At 34.9% G+C, this 23,022-nt stretch overlaps 3 protein-coding genes and 1 long non-coding RNA gene across 4 annotated transcripts; 3 read left to right on the top strand and 1 right to left on the bottom strand.

Annotated features, from left to right (window-relative positions):
* Positions 1-1,399: 1,399 nt before the first annotated feature.
* On the top strand, positions 1,400-1,813 carry LOC138874683 (uncharacterized). The gene has a single exon (XM_070153460.1). It carries the CDS (start codon positions 1,400-1,402, stop codon positions 1,811-1,813), a length of 414 nt encoding a protein of 137 aa, XP_070009561.1.
* Positions 1,814-2,782: 969 nt separating this feature from the next.
* On the top strand, positions 2,783-3,889 carry LOC138874684 (F-box/kelch-repeat protein At3g23880-like). The gene has a single exon (XM_070153461.1). It carries the CDS (start codon positions 2,783-2,785, stop codon positions 3,887-3,889), a length of 1,107 nt encoding a protein of 368 aa, XP_070009562.1.
* A 10,062-nt stretch (positions 3,890-13,951) lies between these two features.
* On the top strand, positions 13,952-20,287 carry LOC104211986 (epoxide hydrolase 2-like). The gene is made up of 5 exons (XM_009761159.2): positions 13,952-14,124; positions 14,395-14,606; positions 17,995-18,165; positions 18,737-18,972; positions 19,824-20,287. The coding sequence occupies exons 1-5, from the start codon at positions 14,055-14,057 to the stop codon at positions 20,068-20,070; spliced, it is 936 nt and encodes a 311-aa protein (XP_009759461.1). The 5' UTR covers positions 13,952-14,054; the 3' UTR covers positions 20,071-20,287.
* LOC138876494 (uncharacterized) lies at positions 16,708-17,395 on the bottom strand. Its single transcript, XR_011401796.1, has 2 exons — positions 17,261-17,395; positions 16,708-17,037 (listed from the first exon to the last, which is right to left on the bottom strand). It is a non-coding gene; the product is annotated as an uncharacterized lncRNA (long non-coding RNA).
* Positions 20,288-23,022: the final 2,735 nt, after the last annotated feature.

Below are 23,022 nucleotides of genomic sequence, written 5' to 3' on the forward strand. Positions count from 1 at the left end.
CGAGAGCCTATTGATTATGCCACGAGATGGCTTGATATTGCGCTTGAGCCGTAAGGGGCCCTCCCAGAGTCTGTACACCCCCAGTGAGCGCGGGTACCCATTGTGATATAAGATATAGCCCGAGGGGCTGGTGTTGTTCCATGATATTGCCTGAGGGGTGAATTCTATTGACATTGAGCCCGAGGGGTGGATTTTATGTGTTTATCTGTTCTAGCTGCTTTTTATTTAATTGTTTAACTATTAAAAAGGTGTTTCAAAGAAGCTTCTTCTGAACTAAGGTGTCTTTTTTTCACTGTTTCATTGCTTTTACTAGTTTTATACTACTTCTTTATAGTAAATTGATGTGCTTTTACGTGATTTCTTATCGCTCAGTCTTCACTTATTATTATTACTCACTGAGTTGGAGTACTCACTTTATTTCTTGCACCCTGTGTGCAGATTCAGGCGCTTCAGGTCCCGCTAGCGAGTGTTGATTTCTTCCAGCTCAGGCGGTTTCGGAGATTCACTAGGTAGTTGCTCGACGTTTGCAGCCCAGTGCTTCTCCCCCTATTTTATTTTCTCTATTTTAGTTCTGTAATAGACAATGTAGACTTTTCTTGTCTTCATTTGGATAGTAGATGCTCATGACTGGTGACACCCCGATGTCGGGCTATGTCTATTCCGCAAATTGTAATATTCACCTTTATTTTGGGATTTTTATTATGTTAAAGACTTAATCTGTGTTATTTTAATTGCTTTAAATGAATTGGGTGTGTGTCGGCTGGCCTTGTTTTCATGAGATGCGCCATCACGATCGGGTCTGGGTTTAGGGTTGTGACACTATTAGATACGTTGGTGTCCCGCTGAACACTAAACGGTTATCTGTGATGTAGTGTTACCCATTGGTTGACGATATGCTGGGTAAAATAGCCTCACGGAATGCCATACACTTATACTATGCTGAGAGAGTTCAACTAATAAAGAATGTCTTGTTTTCTCTACAAACCAGCTGGTCCCAAATCTTTTTTCTGCCCAAAAAAATTATTTATATTATTAAATCAACTTGCAGAACATTCTTATGGACCGGGGCTGTTGCATTATCAAAAAAAGTATTGCTAGCATTGGATAAAGTTTACTAGCTAAAATCAACAGGAGGCTACCATATTCTGAATGTTAGGATGTGGAATAGAGCAACTATATGCAAGTTATTGTGGAACTTATGCCGAAAAACAGATAAGTTGTGGGTTCAATGGTTCCACATTTATTATGCTAAGAAGAGAGAAATTACGGAGATAGAACCTAAACAAGTCTCTTGAATGTTGTTGAAGATACGGAAAGCTAAACATTACCTCATAGATGTTGGTATTGATATTGTTGAACTAAGGCGAATGCAAAACTTCTCTATAAAAAAATATACTAGATGGTATGTGGTACCTTTGTAAAGGTTCCACGGAGGAAATTGACAAGCAACAACTATACTTCTCCAAAGTGGATATTCATTCTAAACCTGGCTGCTTGGGGTAGATTGAATACAAAGGACAATCTGGCCAAATGGGGTATTGTAATTGAATGGAAGTGTATCTTGTGTAAAGAGAAGAATGAAACCATTACACGTCTCTTTTTCGAGTGCAAAATTTCTACTGAATTATGGGGAAAGATATTTCTATGGCAAGGGATAAGAAGACCGGTGATGACATGGCGGCAAGAACTACACTGGGTTGTTACCAAGATGAAAGGCAAGAATATCAATGCTAAGATCTATAGAATGGCCTTTGCAGGTTGTGATTACTACATTTGGCAAGAGAGGAATCTAAGGGTATTTCAGAATAACTAAAGAAGTGTTGGGATAATTACAAGATAAGTGATTCAAGACATATTCTCTAGAGGGAGCATGAAACATACGATGACCAGGAGGCTTGAAAGCTTAAATTTTTACTCGATCGGTTGTTACAGTAGATTATAGTAGGCGGATGATTTGTAACTACTTAGAAGTTCTGTAGTTGCTCAGAGTTTTGAGGCTTCATGCCTAACTCTAGATCTTTTTGTTGCTTAGATACCGCACATAATTTCTTTGGTGAAATAAAATTTTATTTACTAAAAAAAATTAATAATTTAAAATATTTAGAAGACATATAAATAAATCGAAATAAAACAAAATTTATTTCACTTTCGAAATACGAACAACATCACATAAATTAGGATAAAGGGAAAACATAATTACTATAACAGGTTCATATATTATATATTGATTTGTGGAGAATTTTATCAATAAGTCTAGTTGTTTTTGTATAACTAGTTAATTGAATTGATTGAATTTGTACTTCATGTAACAAAAAAGTAACTGAAAAAATTAAAATAAAAATACCACAAAAGATTTGGAACCAAGAAAATCACATCTAATAATTAGTTTGATTTCTTTTTAAATAAAAATCAAATCTAGCAAACACCTTAACTTATACTCCCTCTATTTCAAAAGGACTGATAATATTTTTTATTAGTCTATTTCAATATTTTTTTAATAGAAAATATTTATAGTTATACAAATACTACGATAGATTTAAAATAACAACTTTTAGAAAATTTGTAGCAATACAAATATGGTTTAGTTAAGACAACTTTTTTGGAATGGAAGGAACATGTTTTATTTCTTATAATATTGGTAATAATTCACCAGGCCGACCGGTTAGAAAAAAGGAGACCAAAAAAAAAGTACAAATATTTTGACGGCACGCCAAATTTGAAAGCTTGAGTGACAAGTCCCACTATATAACTTAGCTCCACACTCCATAGTTACATCAAGAAAATGGAGGAAATATCAACAGTTTTGGCCAAACAATTGCCACAAGAAATCATCTTTGAAATTCTCTTGAGGTTACCTATCAAATCTTTCTTGAAATTCAGGTCTGTTTCAAAATCATGGCTTTCTTTAATCTCATCTCCTTTATTCAACAAAACCCATGTCAGTTTTACCTTAAACAACCCCAAAATGACTGATTTTAGACTTGCTGTAATAGCCTCAGTTTCTAAATTGGGCAGAATCTGCAATATTTACAACATGGGGTTTGAAAAAGATTCATTTTTTACTGTGGTTAAACATAGTAATCCTGCTAAATCTTTATCTCTCTCTGCTAAGATTTTGGGTTCTTGCAATGGGTTAATTTGTTTAACTAGTGATAGATTTACACTAATGTTATTCAACCCATGTACTGGAAATTTTAATGTATTTCCTGATTCAATGCTGAAAGATAATAGTGGTGGTTGTTATGTTAGATATGGATTTGGTTATGATTCATGTAATGAAGATTATAAGGTTGTGAAAATCTTCAGTTTTCCTCGGGCTGAGGGTAGATATGAGAACATGGTTAAGGTTTATAGCTTAAAGGCTAAATCTTGGTCAACTGTTGAGGGTTTTAATAGTGGTAATATTAATGGAAAGTTGGGTGTGTTTGTAAATGGGGCTCTTCATTGGGAAGCATGTTATAATTATTGTTCGAGTGATTCTTGGGAGATTGTTACTTTGGATTTGGCTGCAGGGCAATATGGTAAAATAGCTCTGCCGAGATACGAAGATGAAGGTATTTATTGGACATTAGGTGTTTCAAGAGGGTATTTACTTGCTTGTTGCAACTATGAACCAAAAAAGGCAGATATGTGGGTAATGAAGGAGTATGGTGTCGAGAAATCTTGGACTAAATTGGTTACCATGTCATTGCCGGTTGATCGTAGGGATTATATCTTACCATTGTTTGTGACAGAGAATGGCGATGAAGTTTTGTTGCAGCTTGGCGCAGAGCTAATGCAGTACAGTTCAAGGAATGCATCATTCAAACGACTCGATTTCATGTCAGGTGATTTTCGTCAAGTTCAAATGGCTTCCTACTTTGAGAGTCTTGCTTCACCACATATTTAGTGAGGTGATGATAGGTTAAAGGTGAAGGCAAATGAGTTTAAGAGATGGTAAAAGATCTTTTCGATTGCCTGGTGCCTGCTCCTGTTCTCATTGTTATTAATAACATTGTGTCTTTTCGTTGTATTAGTTGTATTCTTCTTATCATTTAAGGTGTTTGGCCGTTCAGCAACATTGACTAAGCAATGCTACTGTTATCATGCTCAATTGAAGTTCAATCTTCTCGCTCAATTCATATCATGCACCATGTGGATACAAAATCCTTTGTCACGACCCTAAAACAGATCCGATTGTGATGGCGCCTATCGTGAAACTAGATCAGCCGACACAATCCCCCAAACCAACTAAACAGATATAATAATTATTTAAAGTTATTAATAAGCTATAAATCCCAAAATATAGAGTAGAATAGAACAATGCGGAAACAACAGAGCCCGACATCGGGGTGTCACCAGTCATGAGCATCTAAAAATCCGTCTAAAAATATGAAAAGAATACATAGTCTAATACAAGGCTAGTACAAAGGGAAAATAAAGATAGGAAGGAGAAGTATTAGACTGCGAACGCCGAGCAACTACCTAGTCAACTCCGAACAAGCCTGTTGTGGAAGCACTCAGCCTTTGCTAGCATGACCTGAGACTCCTGAATCTGCACACAGGGTGCAGGGAGTAATGTGAGTATGCCAATTCAGTAAGTAATAAAAGTAAAGGTAGTTGAGCGATAAGAAAACACGTAAACACAACATAACGCTACAGCAAAAAAGTATAAAACCAGTACAATGCAGTAAAACAGTAAAAGCTCATAAAACACCTTAGTTCAGCGAAAACATCTTTAAAACTTCTAGTTTTGTGATTTTTGTCGAAATCCAAGACGTGGGCCCGGGGGTCGGGTTTGGCCAATTTCGAATTCTTGATGTAAATTGGTTATTTTCGAGTGGGCTTTGTTCCCTTAGCATATTTTGATGGTATAAATCTATTTTTGGATAGATTTGGTGCATTCGGAGGCCGATTCGAGAGGCAAAGGCATCGTGCGCTAGAGTTTGGACTGGATAGAGGTAAATAATGATTGTAAATGCTGTCCTAAGGGTATGAAACCCCGAATTTCACATCGTTGTGCTACTTTGAGGTGACACACATGCTAAATGACAAGCGTGGGGTAGTGCACCGTTGGAGATTGTGACTTAGTCTGTCCCATATGACTGTTAAATCGCATATTTGAAAGAAAACTTGTTGATATCATTGTGTTTTGGAAATTATTACCATGTTTTGGGCTGAATGTCGTATTTGGACCTCGTGCCAACTGTTTTGGACCCTTAGGGGATTTTTATTACTATTCCTCACTGTTTTGACTTCATATTTATACTCAGTCATATTGTATTCTACTGTTTCATAACTCAACCATGTTTACTCCGTTTTGACATTTTTAAATGATATTGTGGGCTGAGTATCATGTTTTACTATGCCCGAGTGATTTTTAGAAATTTCTGACTGAGTAAGACCGAGAGCCTGTGTTTTAGTAATTCAAACGAATAATGAAATCAGGGAGATAAGGAATGAAACATAAATAAATACCAACAGAACCAGCCCATCGGGCTATTTCACAATCACTTGTATCAGCCCCTCGGGCAATAACATGAAACAACAATAGCCCCTCGGGAAATATCACATCTTACACTTGGTACCCGCGCTCACTAGGGGTGTACAGACTCCTGGAGGGGCTCCTTACAGCTCAAGCACAATAACAAGTCATCTCATGGCATAATCAAACAGGAACTCGGCCTCATAACAAGCCACATCTTAGCGTAACAAATCAGGCCCTCGGCTTCATAATCATGAATTAATACAACACTGCTGTGTCACGCAACCCGATCCCATAGTAACCTCACAAAAAGGCCGTGTACGCTCAAACGTACTCCGGAAGACTTGTTGCAGAATGAAGACTCGGGGTTATGCAAATGATGACAGTTATAAGCAGTAAACACATAAAGCAAAAACTGTCAACACATAAACAACTAGCAAATAATAATAAAAATATAAAAACATAATAAAAATCAAGTAAAGCTAATGAAAAGGCTCAGAGACCTCAACCAAATATTCTAAAAGCCAACAAGATCGTAGTACTAGCTCGAATATGCAACTCCCCAGCAGAGTCGCCAAAGATGTCATACCGTTTTTTTAACCAAACTTCACTCAACCCTCTTAAATTAATAAAAGTAATTTAGTAAAAGCTTGAAAAGGGTTTTTAATTAAAAAGTGACAAAGATTGTATTCAAAAGGAAAACTCAGAGTCGCCACCTGGCATGTAATTTCGGTGTGCCAAGCCACCGGTTTTTTTAGAAAATATTTTTCCTTTTAAAACACTCGGACTCAAAACTAAGTCCGCACCAGAGGTTTGGGTAAGGGGGTTCATTTGACTCGGGAAGAAGGTGTTAGTCACTCCCCAAGTCCCATAACTAGTACAGTTGCGTACCCGATCTAGTTGGCTTTTAGAATATTCAAGTTAAAGTAAAATCAAAGAAAAGCAGAATAAACACACATGAGGCTTGAGGTTATCCCCTCCTAATAAAAGAAAATGAAAAGGAAAGGAAAAGAAAAATCCTAAGCTAACCTATACTACGACTTCTCCACCATGCTCGACAAGGCCTCCAAAATATTTACATAGTTCTTTGGGACATACCCGGGATAATAATATATACAAACCCCTTAGGTCATTCCCCGGATAAATTCAACTAGGGGAACGACCTCTTGCCCCGAAATTAAAAGCAAGCAAATAGAAAAATCCTAATATTGCCTACCCAAATGTTGTCGGCCTAACATGCTCCTAGCGAATAATAATAAAACGAGAATAAGTAAATAAGTGAAAAACTAAAGGAAATTCAATTCGGGGTCATGTTCTGTTAACTTATCATTATTTTCATGTATTTCGACCAAGCCCAATTCCTAAGTAAGTAAGCAAATTAACACTAATAGGCCAAGTCTCTCTCCCAACTCCCATGGCCCCATAACTATTCAAATAATTCCATACCCAGCAATGCTAAATCAGCAAGGTAATGCATTTAACAGAACACCTTAGGCATTCATAGAAGATAAGAACAAGGAAAGCTAAAATAGTAATAACTACTACAAGTTAAGGAAAATAAATCAAGGCCATTAGGAGGAGCCAACACTATGACTATATCAGTAGCTCAATCATACTTCTCACTGCATAACAGATATCATCTCAAAAAAAACAATTAATCCAAGAGGACCAACAAAGTTTTTAAACAGCCTTAATAATCACAACGAATCGAACATCGAATTGACCCATTTTCATTGCAATCTGGACATCATTGGAAGCCATATTCATTTTTTAGAATAGTAGTTTTTGCTCAAATGAAAGAGAGATAGCTTTTTAGAACAGCTCATGAAATTTGGGAATAACAGTGATATACTGGAGGCCTTCATGGTGACAACATCTATCCATATTATTGAAACACACCTCAAAAATACTTGATGATTATATGGAAAGTAGCAAAGACAATGGCATAAGTTCTTGAATAACACATGATTCTTTTTCTTCCTTTCTTTACTTTTACATGTACCTAACAGTTTAAGAGAATTGAAGATCCTTCACGACTCATTATAGGTTTAAACCAACCGAAGGAAAGCAAAACAACATGCCAACAACCTCATTTCTCGAATCATAAGGGACTACAAAACACTGTTTCAACCTTAAAGTCGATTCACCATCAAATCCAATTGGGACAACGAGTTAATATATAACTATAACCACCTTTCAATCCACATGAAGCAAAATCATAGCATTAAAGGTTGGGACATGAAGAAAAATCAAGTAACAGAACCTCATTAAAGAAAAAAAATCTGTCACAATGAACTTGAGTTAATCTTTCAAAATTGTTAGCATTTACCATATTTCAAAATAGGCAACTCATTCAACGTTATTCACCAAAGAAAACAGAAGGTCGGTAAAGCGATACCATGGAATCAAACACATTTCTAATTCATTCAAACTCTTATGAAGAGACTTGCCAAAAGGAAACTCATAGAGTAACAATAACCAGCAGCCAAAATCAGCAAGAAAAATCAGTTAAATCTAAAAATCCTACTGATTAGTCTATCTTAAATGGCTCCCTCTATGGCTTTGATTCATAATACACACAAGAGTAGGAGGAAAAAATGACCTAAAAGCGCTCTTAATTAATTCTGATCGCAATCAAATACACTTAAATATGGCAGTGAAGATCCACGACAAACAGCATCCAAGAAAGAGGAACTCGCGATCTCGAACGGACCTCAACTGGCAAGCAATCGACGACTCGAGCGACCTCGATTCAATACCAAAACTCAAATTGAAACTCAAAAATGGAAAAGCTCTGTCCTTAAAATCTTTTTATTTTTTTCTGTCAAGAAATCCCCCCTTAAAATCTCTGTCCAGACCAAAAAAAAAACCCTCTCTTGAAGCTTCTCTCCTTCCTTTGCAAGAAATCGCAAAAACCCTTCAAAAATCCGAAAATCTCATCAAAATTACGAAAATCTCCTTCTTTTTGGTAAAAATCTAGGCAAATGGAGGGGTATGATTAATTTTCATTAATCATATCCTACCCTTCGTCCATCATCTACCGTTGAAAGAGATTCGTGTATGAGAGAGCAAAATACAGCGCGGATTCGAACCAAAATCGGTTATTTGTCAGGCCACGTGGAAGAAAGAGAGAAGGGAAAGAGGGACCATGAGTTAACTTGCCGGGTTGGCGAGTTTTTCCGGCGAGTTTGGGGTAAGGGACGCGGGCAGAGGCTGGGAAAGGCGGGGCGCCGATTTAGGTAGTCTTTAGGGTTAGGGTTAGTGAATATTAGGTTTATATTTGGGGGTGTGGGGATTAATCGTGATCGTTGGATCCAGGGGTTTTAGACGGTTGAGATTAAAAATTAAAAGATGGGGCGGGTCAGTGGGTTTCGTGGGTTAAGAGATTGGGTTGGCTGGGTTGAAAGGGTTATGGGATTGGGCTGCCCAGATTTGGGCCTCTTTAGCATCCGAATTGGGCCTATAATTTTGGACTTTAACCCTTTTAAATCTACCAATTAAGAAAACTTAAATCTTTTCTTTACAAAAATGATTTAAAATTAATTATGATTAATTAAAGTAAAATATATCATACTATGAAACTATACTTTTATATATCATTTTTTATATAAATTATTATATTTAAAATAAAAGTGAAAATCATGGTAAAAACAAAAGTATAATGAATTAAAATTAGTACTAAAGTAAAATCCTATAGAAATAAATTCAAATAAATGTCCTAAAAAATACTGGGACTATTAGAGGTGATTCTAATGCGCGGGTCAAAAATTACATGTCTACAAATATGTTAGAAAAGATACTGAAATTAGATACAGCTATCAATTTTCTAGTACAAAAGATGCATTTTCTCCTTCACTCTTTTCCTATATAAGACATAACATTCCTTCACTCATACACACACATTCTCTGCCAGACATACAAAATCCTTGCACTTTTCCTTTCAAGAAAATCTATTAATTCTGGCATTCTTAGAAGAAAAACATTAGTTTAGTTTAATCCTTGTATTATTATGATTTGATTTTATTATGTAAATGTATTTTAGAGCTTTGCCTGATTATTAAGTAATGTCGTATGATTAAATGTATGACATAATTGTTACAACTTAAAGGAGCTGGACATTGCATAAATTGCAATTCTACTGTTAGGGCTTCAAGCTCAATGTAACGAGCACAGGCCCGTATTTGTGAAGCTCATGTGTACTCAACTTTTAATTAATTTAAGTAGTGTTAATTGGTTGTTTCTTTCACGTACAAGTAATCTCATTTTCCCAAAATTCAACGAACCTTCACGACTTCATACTCACGTGAATAAATGCTGGGCGAATCCTTGTCAAGTTTTAATCACAAAAAAGGTACCACAATATTCGAACTTCACACATATGACTTTGAACGATTAAATGATTCATAAACATCTATAGAAATGCTTTTTAGGCACGCATTTAATCAATTATTGTGATTATATACACGTTCGCGTGATATGGTTATGTTTAAAAATGAATATTTGTAGAAATGCTTTTAGGCGCGCATTCAATCTACTATCATAATTGTATACACATTCGCGTGACATAATTATGATTTCCATAAATAAATCAAGGTACGAGTTCGTGCGATTTTGGCCAAAAACAATCTTCACAATTAATAAAGCATGACTAATTGTGTATACGTTCGCGTGATATTATTTTAGCGACCTAAATAAAATAGATTTACACACATGTAATCTGTTTCAAAGAATAAATCCATAAACTCTATAATTAAAAAGCGGTAAAAGTGAAATACACATAGGTTCTAAAATGAGTAATTCAACAATTTAATTATGCCACGTATGATTAAAAGTGCCCGTGCTAAAACTACGGAACTCAGAAGTGCCTAACACCTTCTTCCGGGTTCAGCAGAGTTCCTTACCCGGTCTTCTGGTTTCGCAGACTTTAAAACATAGTTAAATTTCCTCGATTTGGGATTTAAAATAAACCGGTGACTTGGGACACCATATAAGTATCCCAAGTGGCGACTCTAAATCAAATAAATAATCTCATTAAAGGAGATGTGACAGTCGAAATTTGGCCACAAATCTAAAGATTCAAAGTTGATGGCTTGAACTTGCGTTGTCATAAATCGTGACAAAACTCTAGTTTTCACTAATAATAATAATAATAATAATAATAATAATAATAATTTTTTAGACTTTTTGGAATATTTGAAAAACTGAGTGCAAAGCAATTCAAACAAACTCAGTTTTTATCATGACTTTCTGGTTAACCCATGGATTTCTCAGTACCACAAGGAAAAAATGTGCACTCTCATGGAATATATATAATTACTATAATGAAGCTAATCTTTGTCCACTAAAGTATCAAGACGAAATATACAAATGAAATGCTAGTTAAGTAAGCCAAAATACATGACCTTTCCACATATTTGAAAAGATGTGCTACATATCACTCTCCACAGACTCCGTCATCTTGTCTGCTACCCCTGCCAAAACCATTCACTCTACTCTCACGCGGGAGTGGATCGGGTTCAGCTGAACTCAATATTTTTGAGGTTTATATATAAAAATATACTAAAATTATGCATAACATACAATAGATATAAATCCATAACTTTAAAAATATAATAAGTTTAAGATTGAGAATCTCAAAGGTTGAACCTATAAGGGTCGTTTGGTTGGGAAACAAGCTATCCTATGATTAATTATCCCGGAATTAGTTATCTCACCCTCTCACGGGGATAAAAAATACTATAATCTCATGATAACTAGTCCCAAGATTAGTTATACCACGATTTTATTCCAACCAAACGTGAGATAAACTCATCTCAAATTTAATCCTGAGATTAATTATCCCTCGTATTAAACGAGCTCATAGAGTTAAATCGTGAAATTCGTTCTCTGGTCTCACAATTATGGTGATAAGGACAACTGGACTAGAGAAATTAGAGGAGGGCAATTTCCATTTTGTTCAACCCTCATGCTTAGCCCTTGAATATTCTACACCTTCATGAGTAAAAAGCTAGTAGTATTTCTTTTTCATGGACCATTAGGAGTTGTATTAATTTGGACCAATATCTAAAATCTGAATTCAACGCTCGTACTGTAGAGAACGATGTGACATAAACTGTCTTGACATGTTTTTTTTCTTCTTTTTAGCATATTGTTTGATCAGTTACTTGTCATGACAATCAATAACATCCCCACAAAAATAATAACTACTCGACAAGTATAGTCATTCGAACTTAAGCTATAAATGGGGTCAGAATTTTAATCTTATAGGTTCTGAATTTTAGAATTGTGATTTTAATTGTTAATAGTTGGATTCTAAATTTATTATCTTTACATATTTAATAATTTTTTAATACAAATATATTATTTAAATAAAAGTTACTGCTTCGCTCGAACAAAAGTTGGGCTACTAACTTCGCCCTGATTCTGACTCTATAGACACTTTCATAAAGTTCTAATAATTTTCGCACCCCTCCCACAGGAACGGAGTTGATACGGTACTTAATTTCATAGTTCCGCATTTCACTATTCAAAGATGGGATATAATTAGCATAATGAAGCCAATCTTTGTCCACTACAATATCAAGAGGAAATATACAAATGAAATGCTAGTTGAGTGAGCCAAAATACATGACCTTTCCACATATTAGAAAAGTTGTTCTACATATCAATCTCCACACTCTACTCTCACACATAAGGCTGTTCAAAATCGAATCGAAACCGTTAACCGAACAGAATCGATGGTTTATTGGCTTATTGATATCGGATTATCGGGGGTATTGGATGATGAACAGATTGAGATTTTATAATATGGCTTAACGGTTTGGGGGCGGATTACTCAATTTTTTTATTGGTAAACCGTTAACCCGTTAAGAATTTTTATAATTACACTTTTACCCCTATGTATATAATACGTGTATGTCTGTGTGAGTAGTCTTAATGGTACTAATAATTTGGTTAATACATGTATGACAGTATGAGTAATCTTGAAGATTCTTCAATTAAAAAATACCATTTGGTTAGATCTTAGATGGTATTAAAATTTTGGTATTGATTTGAAACTGTTTGGTATTGATTGAATGATTGTTCAAAAAAATTCTATTAGGTTTAGCCAATAAGCCGTCAGATAATTGTTAATGCAATACCAATCCGCCCGTTGTCTTATTGGATGACTAGCAGATTACTACAGTTATAATCTGATAACCGTTAAGCCGAACTGTTAAGCATAATTATCCGCCCGATCCTCCCGATAAGCACCCCTACTCACACAGGATCTATCGTTATGTTCAGTAGAACTCAATATTTGTAACGTAGAGCATAAAGTTATACGTAAAAATATGCTAAAATTGTAATAAAAAGTCAATATGAACCATAATTTTAAAAATATAATAAATTCAAAGCTAAAAACCTCAAAAATTGAAGCTCAAATCTTGAAATCCATCTCACCCACCATTTTGGTGACAAGGACAACTGGACCGGAGAAATGAGAGAGGAGGGCAATTTCCATTTTGTTCAACCCTCATGCTTAGTGCTTGAATATTCTATACCTTCATGAGCCTAAGCTGGCAGTAAGATCAAATCTTTTTATTATAATTTTATTTATTTCGATATTTTTTGTTTGTTACAGTGAAGTGATGTTATAGAGAATATATATATTATAATAATATAAAAATCGATTCCAAAAAAAACTTAACTTTTATAATAAATAACTATTATAAACTAATGTTGTTTCTTAGAATACCCCACTCCTCTTCTACTCTAAGCAAATATACTCTGTTTGGTTGCAAAGATCATGTTAAATTTGTATTTATAATATAAAAATTCTTCACACTGTTAGCATCATAAATGAAATTTGGACGGGACCATCACGGAGTTAATGAACTGCCACTCCACACAAACAACCCTCTTACTATCCTTAATTTCATAGTTTCGCATTTCACTATTTAAAGGCGTAGACCAACTCAAAGAAAAAAGAAACAGAGTACCCATTAAGGGATTTCTAGGCTTACCTTTGTATAGAAAGAAAACAACAATTAAAACTTATGATATGTTTGGCCAAAGCTTTTAGATGGAAAAGATAGTATTTTTGAGGAAAAATAGAAACAGTTTTTGGGAAGCAAACAAAGTAGTTTCTCTCAAAAAGTACTTTTTTGAAAAGTATTGTTGAGAAAAATACACATAGAACATTTTTTAAAAGCTTGATCAAACACTAATTATACTCAAAAGTACTTTTCAAACAAAGTATCCAAACACAAAACTTCTCACAAAACGTACTTCTGAAAAAAAAAATTCTAAAAATAAATTAATTTTAGAAGTTTGTCCAGGCTATTACTTCAATGGTGGAAAAGTCAATCAAGGTAGACACTAGGAAAAGTCTAAGAAAACATGCGGAAATTTCCTAAAAATTAACAAAGTTGCAGGCGCAGATAACAAATTAAAATAAAATCTTAGTAAGTTATTTAAATATTTGAATGAACCACATGACTTAACATTATAAAAAGCATCCATTTATGAGTTAAAATAACACATTGACTTGTCATTAATTCTCTTTAATTTTTGTTGCACTCCCATCAAACCTTCCTACCTTACGAAAATGGAGAAGATTCAGCACAATTATGTGGATGTAAGAGGACTCAAGCTTCACATTGCAGAGATTGGAACAGGTCCTACTCCATATCTCATCTTCTTTTCTCTGTTAGCGCGGAGTTAGGGACGCTAGGGGTTCATCGTCAGAATCTTTTCGTCAGAAAATTACACTGTATATACGCGTTCAAAGTTATTTTTCATGCATATATAGTAGATGTTGAATCCCTATGCCTTCTTTGTGGGCTTGATTCTTTATATTTTGAATCCTCTTAGTAAAAATCCTGGTTCCACCACTGTCTGTGACGTGAATAATTGATACTGAAATTAAAGTAGCTATATATATGCAGGCCCTGCAGTATTCTTTCTTCATGGATTCCCTGAGATATGGTACTCGTGGAGGCATCAGATGATAGCAGTAGCGGATGCAGGATTTCGAGGCATAGCCCCTGACTTCAGAGGCTATGGTTTGTCTGAATTGCCTGCAGAACCGGAGAAGACGACATTCAGGGACCTTGTCGATGATCTTCTGGACATGCTTGATTCATTAGGCATCCACCAGGTGAAGAATCCTGTGCAGATTACATATTACTACTTACATCAGATTGTTGTTTCTTTTTTAGAAGTCAAATTTTTCAGTAGTTACCATCAAATCGTGACAAAGCATTGGCAACTTCAGAATTTAAGCTTTATGTGTTCAATATTAAGTTTCATAGCATTAAACCAATTATATTTTAAAAGCTATGAGTTTATATCTACTATTTATTGCAATTGTAATAGATTTTATATATAAATTCATGTTTTGTGTAAAACAATTTGGGTTCATATGAACCGGGTACCTCAACCTTGCATCCCCCCATCCCCTGTGTCAAAGAATGTATTAGTTTATATGACGACCCAAGTACGCTATATTCAATAATCATGGTGACTGAGCCAACTTGCACGCCTTAACTATTTCATTAGGTATCCGTTACCTCCTAGCTATACAAGTATGGGCAGAGGTAAGTCTTAGAATATAAACTTGATCGGTTCAACCTTTAAGATTCCTAGGTTGAACCTATTTTTCTTTTGAGATTATGGTATACTAGTGAATTTGACGCGCTTTGCGCGGTTATTTTGTTAAAAAATATTAATGGATTTATGAGATAATTTTTTTTAAGTGAATTGAGGTAAAAGGAAGAAAAACCATGAGAATTTATTGGTCTCGCCTATAAATATCATGTTAAGTCTATTGATATTATAGTAACAATAATATAGGCAAGTAAAATTACATCTTTTTTGTTATAATAATTCGATAAAACTCAATTGCTCGTCATACATCATCAGTACTCCACTATTCATACTCCTAAAATTTTACCAAATGTACTTTGGAAAAGATTTGAAAGTCTTCTCATTTTAGGAGAAGATAAATTAAAAAGAAAAATATTTTCTACTAATTTTAAAACTCTATCAAAGGCTTTTAGAGACTTTAGATTCGTTTTTTAATATTTTCCAATTATAGTAGGTATATTTGGTTATATTTCTTAAAAAGTACTTTCGTTTTTTATATTTTCATAAGTTATTGAGTAAAAGATACTTTGGTGTGCATTTAGTGTTTATTTGATTGTATTTGTTGAAGATCAATTTCTTAAAAATATATGTATATAAGACGTGATTTATATTTTATTCATCTATTATAGAATGATAGTTTTATTTCCAATTTTTCCTTCTTTATTCCCCCCCCCCCCCCCCACGGTTCTTCTTTTCCTTTCCCTCTTCTTTTCTTACTCATTTCTTCCTTCTATTTGATTCACTCGTTCATATTGGACCCCTTTGTTATTGTACCCCAAATATTTAATATTTGTTATTCCTTTTAAAATAATCAAATTTATTCTTCTTTTTCCTTCTGCTAATTTTCGAAAAAAAATCTGAAAAATACATTTTTTTCCTCAAATAGTTTTTGCTTTCCATTTTATACTCTCTTCATTATTTCATATATAGTCATCTTTGCTCCCATCAATTTTCGCCAGTAAGTACCTCTTTTTTTTTTAATTGTAGAACCCAGTAAGTAAAAAATATTGTGAATCAGAATTCGTAAGTTAAAAAATCTAACATTATGTCTGAATACAAACAAAACAAAATTTTGCTGGATAAGTATTATACAAATAGTAAATTTCTTTTTATAAATTGCACTATCAATTATGACTATGAATAGGTATAAGAGGTCAGAATATGCACGATAAGATGTACTTCATATTCATCATGTACTAAAAAGAAAGAGAAATGTTTTTCCACAAAGGCACAACCAAATTGATCAGAATTCATAACAATGGAAATGTTCAAATAAAAGTTGTCCTAAACACCGTCTTGCTTAAAAATTTATTTTATAGAGGCAGATACTTCATCCACTATTTGAAAATCAAAGGAGAAAGAGAAGGAAAAATAGGGGAAAAGTCGGAGATAGTTGAACAAATTTTTTTGTACTTAAAACCTTATATATAGTTTAGGTGTAAATACGAGAATTAATAAAAACAAAACATAAAACCATAAAATTAATTGATCTTTATTCCTTTTTCACATAAAACTAAATTTGTAGGCAAAGATTTTTTTTTTTATCAACCAACACTTCAGGCAAAAGATAATGATACATCAATTACCATTCTCATAATAGACTTAAAATCCTCTAAATCACAAATTGTTCCAGAAAATGCACATTAGAACGATTTAACAATATCCTTAGAAATTATGAAATAAACTAAATGCAGTAACTAAACACACTACTAATTATCAACTTGCAAAAAACACAAAACTAAAATCAATGAAATTAAAAAGGATAAAGAAAACATTATTGGCAAAAGGTAATACAACATCAATTACCACTCCTTGTGATAGACTTAAACGTCTTCTGAATTACAAGTGCAATTGCTCCAGAAAATACCATCTAGAAAACGGTTTAACATTATCCTTGAAACAAATTAATCCAAATGCAGCAACTACACACAGCATTAATCAACCTGCAAAAAACATAAAAACAAAATCAATAAAAAAAAGGAGAAAGAAAACATCAGAATCTTATAATACATTAAGCACAATAATATTCTAATTTTCTGCAATTAAAGCAGGAAAAAGTTTCAAACATATTTCAAAATGACAATTGTTTTCGACTAAGAATTAAGAAAAGTAAAAGAAATAAAAAAGCAAAGATGAATAGTAACAACTAACGTTATAAATTTCAACCTTTTCAAAGATACATACACAAAAAAAGAAGAAAAAAGAACAACTCATAATCCATCTGCAATGGAGAAAGTAGGAAAGAAGAAGGAAAAGGTGTAAGAAATTAGGAAGGAAGAGGAGGAATTTTAGGAGAAGAAATAAATAATAGTAGTAATGAGCAAAGATATAAATGAGTTCATTATGTTAGTAACGGCCGAACACATGGGAGAAAGAAAAGTGAAATGATATGATGTTTTGATTTTTTAATTTGGTGATTGTTGAAATTAGTTAAAGAAGAATATTTCTTTTTTAAATAGCACATAAATAGGGGAAAAAGGGATAAAAGCCAAAAAAAAGGAGAAAATAAATAAATAGGGTCCTTGGCCAAAGAGAGGTGTCAAGTCATCTCCTATTGTCCCATATATATATATATATATATATATATATATATAAATGTTGTCGTTTATTGATTCTTTTTGCATGCTTATTTATGTACCATGTCGAAATTGATAGGTTCTCAAACCCATCGAATCTATAGTCCATCCACCTATGGAAATTAGTGATTTTCCGAATGTATATAATATATACAACGTTAAAAATGATAGGTTCAATTAAACCCATCAAATTCACATACCATTTCCCTCACGATATTGATAACTCTGAGTACTTGGATAGATTAAAAAAAAATCACTTAAATTTTGTTGTCTATGCGTCTTTAGTAACAAATTTACTAAAATATTCTTCCATTATTTATGTAGGTTTTTCTTGTGGGGAAGGATTTTGGAGCTCGAGTAGCTTACCATTTTGCACTCGTACACCCTGATAGAGTTTCAACTGTTGTAACATTAGGTGTGCCCTTTCTTCTCACTGGTCCAGAAACATTTCCTCGAGATCTCATTCCCAATGGGTTCTATATGTTGAGATGGCAGGTAATTTCATGTCTTTAAACCTCATATATTTGGTATTACAAAAAAAAAATCAAGAAAATAATTTTTGTGGGGAGTCGTTTTCATCCAATGTGGGGAAAATAACTTACTTTATTTATAAACAAATGTTATTTTCCTTACAACTATCTTGGCTTTAAACATTATTCAACTTTTGGAATTCAAAATTTTCATCGAAATACTTCTGATCGGCTAATAATATGAGTAATATATATATAATACTATATGTTTTCCGTGAAAACATTTTTCACTCACCGACCAAAGCTAGTATTTTCCTTACAACTATCAGACGCTAAGTTTCATATTACTTGCTTCAACTAACATTTTGGCACTATAATTAATCTATGGAATTCAACATTTTCATCAAAATACTCCCAAATTTGCTAATAATATGAACAATCCTTAATAGTATATGTTTTTCGGGAAAACATTTTCCGGTCACCAGCTAGACTAATAATTCTCGTCTTCTTGAAATGATGGTATATCGGAAACAACCTCTCTATCCTCGAGGTAGGGGTAATGTCTGCGTACACATTAATTCTTTCCGCTTTTGCAGGAACCAGGGCGAGCTGAAAAGGACTTTGGGCGTTTTGATACAAAAACAGTAGTTAAGAACATATATACTATGTTCTCTGGAAGTGAACTGCCAATTGCAAAAGATGATGAGGAAATAATGGATTTGGTTGATCCTTCTGCTCCAGTGCCTGACTGGTTCACAGAAGAGGATCTTGCAAACTACGCATCTCTTTACGAAAAGTCAAGTTTCCGAACAGCATTGCAGGTGCCTTACAGGTCAGTCACTTCTACTTAAATTCTAATATTAGATATAATTACATTAATTAATCCTAGCACAGTATTCAAAATTAGATAATACCGTATTTAGTTGGCCATATTAATAGAAATAAATATTGTCACATAACTAATGAAATGTTTGGATGTCATATTATTTAATACCGCTTTAAATTATGCGAGGACTGTATATTGTCTTACGTGGAATAGAACATGAAAAAATAATGTCGGTCGATAGTGGCCGTATGCCATAGTTGCCTGCCACAGCCGACATTGTGCCATTAACATAGGCATGCCACAACCGATATCGTGCCATAATGGCCTGACAAAGGCCTACGCCGTAGATGCGGGCGTTGAACTATTTAAGGCAAAATACCCTTTTGAAGTAAGTAAATCATATATATAACAACCCCTTCATTATTAAGCATCGCCTAACGATACCTTCATTATCAATCACAGCATAAACAAGTCACACATTACATTTCCCACACTAGTATGTGAATCGTCACTTATTTTACTCCGACTGACTCTAAATCTTGAACTGGATTCGCTTCTGTTGCTGAAACTCTCTAAATGATACTGCACATGTAATTTATCCAATAGAAATTTGGAATTTTTACACAGATAGCTTGCTAAATTCCTTATTTACTTTTTCTAGCCTATAAACTCAGATTATACACTGATTATACATAATCATAAATATATTATATATGGATTAGACATACATTATACATTTACCGGTTATTTTTAGTTTAAGTGGTTGAATGGACAGTTATTTGGGTTAATTCTTGTAAAAATTTCTTCATTTCATTTAGCACTTATGATCTTGTGACAAAGGGAGGGTATTTTGACAGGGCTTGGCTAGAAGAATATGGAGTTAAAGATATCAAAGTCAAGGTTCCCTGTTTGCTTGTAATGGGAGAGAAGGATTACGCCCTTAAATTTGGTGGATTAGAGCAATACGTTAAAAGTGGAATGGTGAAAGAATATGTGCCTAATCTGGAAACCATATTCTTACCAGAAGGCAGTCATTTTGTACAAGAGCAGTTTCCTGAACAGGTCAATCAGTTGATTATCACCTTCCTCAAAAAGCTCATATAATAAACTGCTTGCCAGCGACGTTGAATAAAGGGCAACCCAGTGCACGAAACTCCCGTTATGCACAAGGTTTGGGAGGAGCCGGCATTTGGGTCTTATTTTTCAGAGTTGAATGTCGATCTCAGTTTTATCAAACAATACCATATCACATTTTCGGCATATTTCTACTTGTATGTTGATCAATAAAAGGGACGATGGTTTACGCGCCTCAGTTCTACAACACGTTTCCAGAGTTTTTACAGCAAAATATTCTGTTAATCTTCATTGAATCTTACAGGATAAAAAGAACAGTTTTTAGTGGACACATATTTTCCGAGTCAGATAATTCTTTCAATTTCTTTGTTCATATAACCAAATTTTAATCTGGCATCACAGTAATCTAATGGGCAAGAAAGATCATGGTGCTTACCTAAATGTCTGCTGTAGGCATTGTGTTAGGACCGGTTGGCACTAAACACTACTGCACAGCGGAATAAAATAAATGATCAACGAAATCAAAAATAAATGACACAATATTTAACGTGGTTCACCTAAAACGTTTAGGCTACGTCCACAAATCCAACACCAACTTCCACTAAAACATTTAGCAGGCATACAAAGAGAGACTTCCCCAATAATTTGGAGGTACAACAATTCCTGAGCTCTACCCAAAATAGTGGCGCACACAAAAGTGTTTCCCGAAAAATACCCGACTAGTATTTCTACTCACTATTTTGTCACTCCCCTGTTAGGAAACATTCCTAAAGGAACTACATCTCTCTCCCTCTCAAACTCTTTCTTCTTGAGTTTTGATATATATTTTTTTGGTGTGTTATACAATGAAATGGAAGGGAGTATTTATAGTTATGAGATAGGGACCAAAAGTGCAAATCTCACCTACCAAGAAGGATCAATTTGCAATACTACCATCTCACCTACCAAGAAGGATCAATTTGCAATATTCCCATCTCACCTACCACTCATTGCATCATTGCTTATCTCACTAAGGAGAGTTGCATCATTGCTTACCTCTCCCATACATCACCATAATTGTTGGAAAAACTAACAATTCTCCCCCTTCCAACTATATGGTGGATCCACTATCCCTGCAGCTTCTCTACAGAACTCAAACTTCCCTTTCGGTAAAGTCTTGGTCAACATGTCCGATCCATTTTCGTCTGTATGGATCTTTTCAAGCCGCAACATCCTCTTCTCCAACACATCCCTGATCCAATTATATCTCACATCAATATGTTTGGATCTGGAATGGAATGAGGCATTCTTCGCAAGGTGGATAGCACTTTGACTATCACAAAATAACTGATAACCGTCTTGCGAAAATCCAAGTTCAGTTAAGAACTTCTTCATCCATATCAATTCTTTGCAAGCCTCCGTTGCTGCGATGAATTCAGCTTCAGTAGTTGATAATGCAACACATTTTTGCAACTTTGATTGCCATGACACAGCTCCCCCTGAAAAGTTAATCAAGTATCCTGAAGTTGATTTTCTAGAATCAACATCTCCGGCCATATCTGCATCAGTATAGCCAACCAACACAGGGTTGTCTTCTCCAAAACATAAGCATAGTTTGGAGGTTCCTCGAAGATACCTGAGAATCCACTTAACAGCATCCCAATGTTCCTTTCCTGGATTAGAAAGAAATCTACTTACCACTCCTACAGCGTGAGCGATATCTGGCCGTGTACAAACCATGGCATACATCAAACTTCCTACTGCTGAAGCATATGGAATCCGCTCCATCTTTCTTCTCTCATCATCTGTTGACGGGCTTTGCTTGGTGCTCAATCTAAAGTGGTTAGCAAGAGGACAAGCTAACTGCTTTAGTTTTCTCCATGTTGAACCGTTGAAGTACCTTCTCGATGTACTTCTCCTGAGACAACCATAACTTCTTGGCTTCTCGGTCTCGCATAATCCTCATCCCAAGGATCTGTTTTGCTGGCCCCAAGTCTTTCATGGCGAAGAACTTGCTTAGCTGTTCTTTTAAGCTATTAATTCTGGAAACATTCCGGCCAACAATCAACATATCATCCACATAGAGCAATAGGATGATGAAATCATCGTCAGAAAACTTCTGAGCGAACACACAATGGTCTGAAGTTGTCTTCTTGTAGCCGTGTTGCCCCATCACCGACTCGAACTTCTTGTACCACTGCCTTGGTGCCTGTTTTAAGCCATAGAGGCTTTTCCTCAATCTACAAACGCAGTCCTCTTTCCCCTTTTGCTGGAAACCGTCTGGTTGCTCCATGTATATCTCCTCTTCCAAATCACCATGTAGGAAGGCGGTTTTTACATCCATCTGCTCAACCTCCAGGTTGAGGCTTGCTGCTAATCCCAGCACCGTGCGTATTGAGGTCATTTTCACAACTGGTGAGAATATTTCATCAAAGTCAATGCCTTTCCTTTGATTGAAACCTTTGACGACCAATCTTGCTTTGAATCTCGGAAGGGAATTGTGTTCATCATGCTTCATCTTGAACACCCACTTATTCTTCAAAGCTCTCTTGCCTTTCGGCAACTTCACCAGCTCAAACGTCTTGTTCTCATGCAAGGATTTCATCTCGTCTTGCATGGCTTCTATCCACTTCTCCTTATGTTCATCATCAATAGCTTCTTCAAAGCTGTCGGGTTCTCCCCCGTCAGTGAGTAACACATACTCATGTGGAGAATATCTGGTAGACTGTTGCACAACTCTTCCAGATCTTGTGTGATAAGGAGGGTTATTGAGGATTGGTGGTTGAGGTTGATCCTCCTCGTCTGCATCATCATCACCATTGTCCTCGTTACCTTCAGTATCTGCTGGTTCATCTTCATTAGGAAGATCAGGGGCTTCAGGTTGATTATCCTGAACATCATCTCCAACTTGTCTCGGCACCACTGTTGGAGGCAACTCAAACTCAGCAGAATCATCAGTGGACTTCTCTACTTTGTCAATGTCTTCAATTGTTTGGTCCTCAA

This window comes from Nicotiana sylvestris, chromosome 8 (genome assembly GCF_000393655.2).
Source record: "Nicotiana sylvestris chromosome 8, ASM39365v2, whole genome shotgun sequence".
NCBI lineage: Eukaryota > Viridiplantae > Streptophyta > Magnoliopsida > Solanales > Solanaceae > Nicotiana > Nicotiana sylvestris.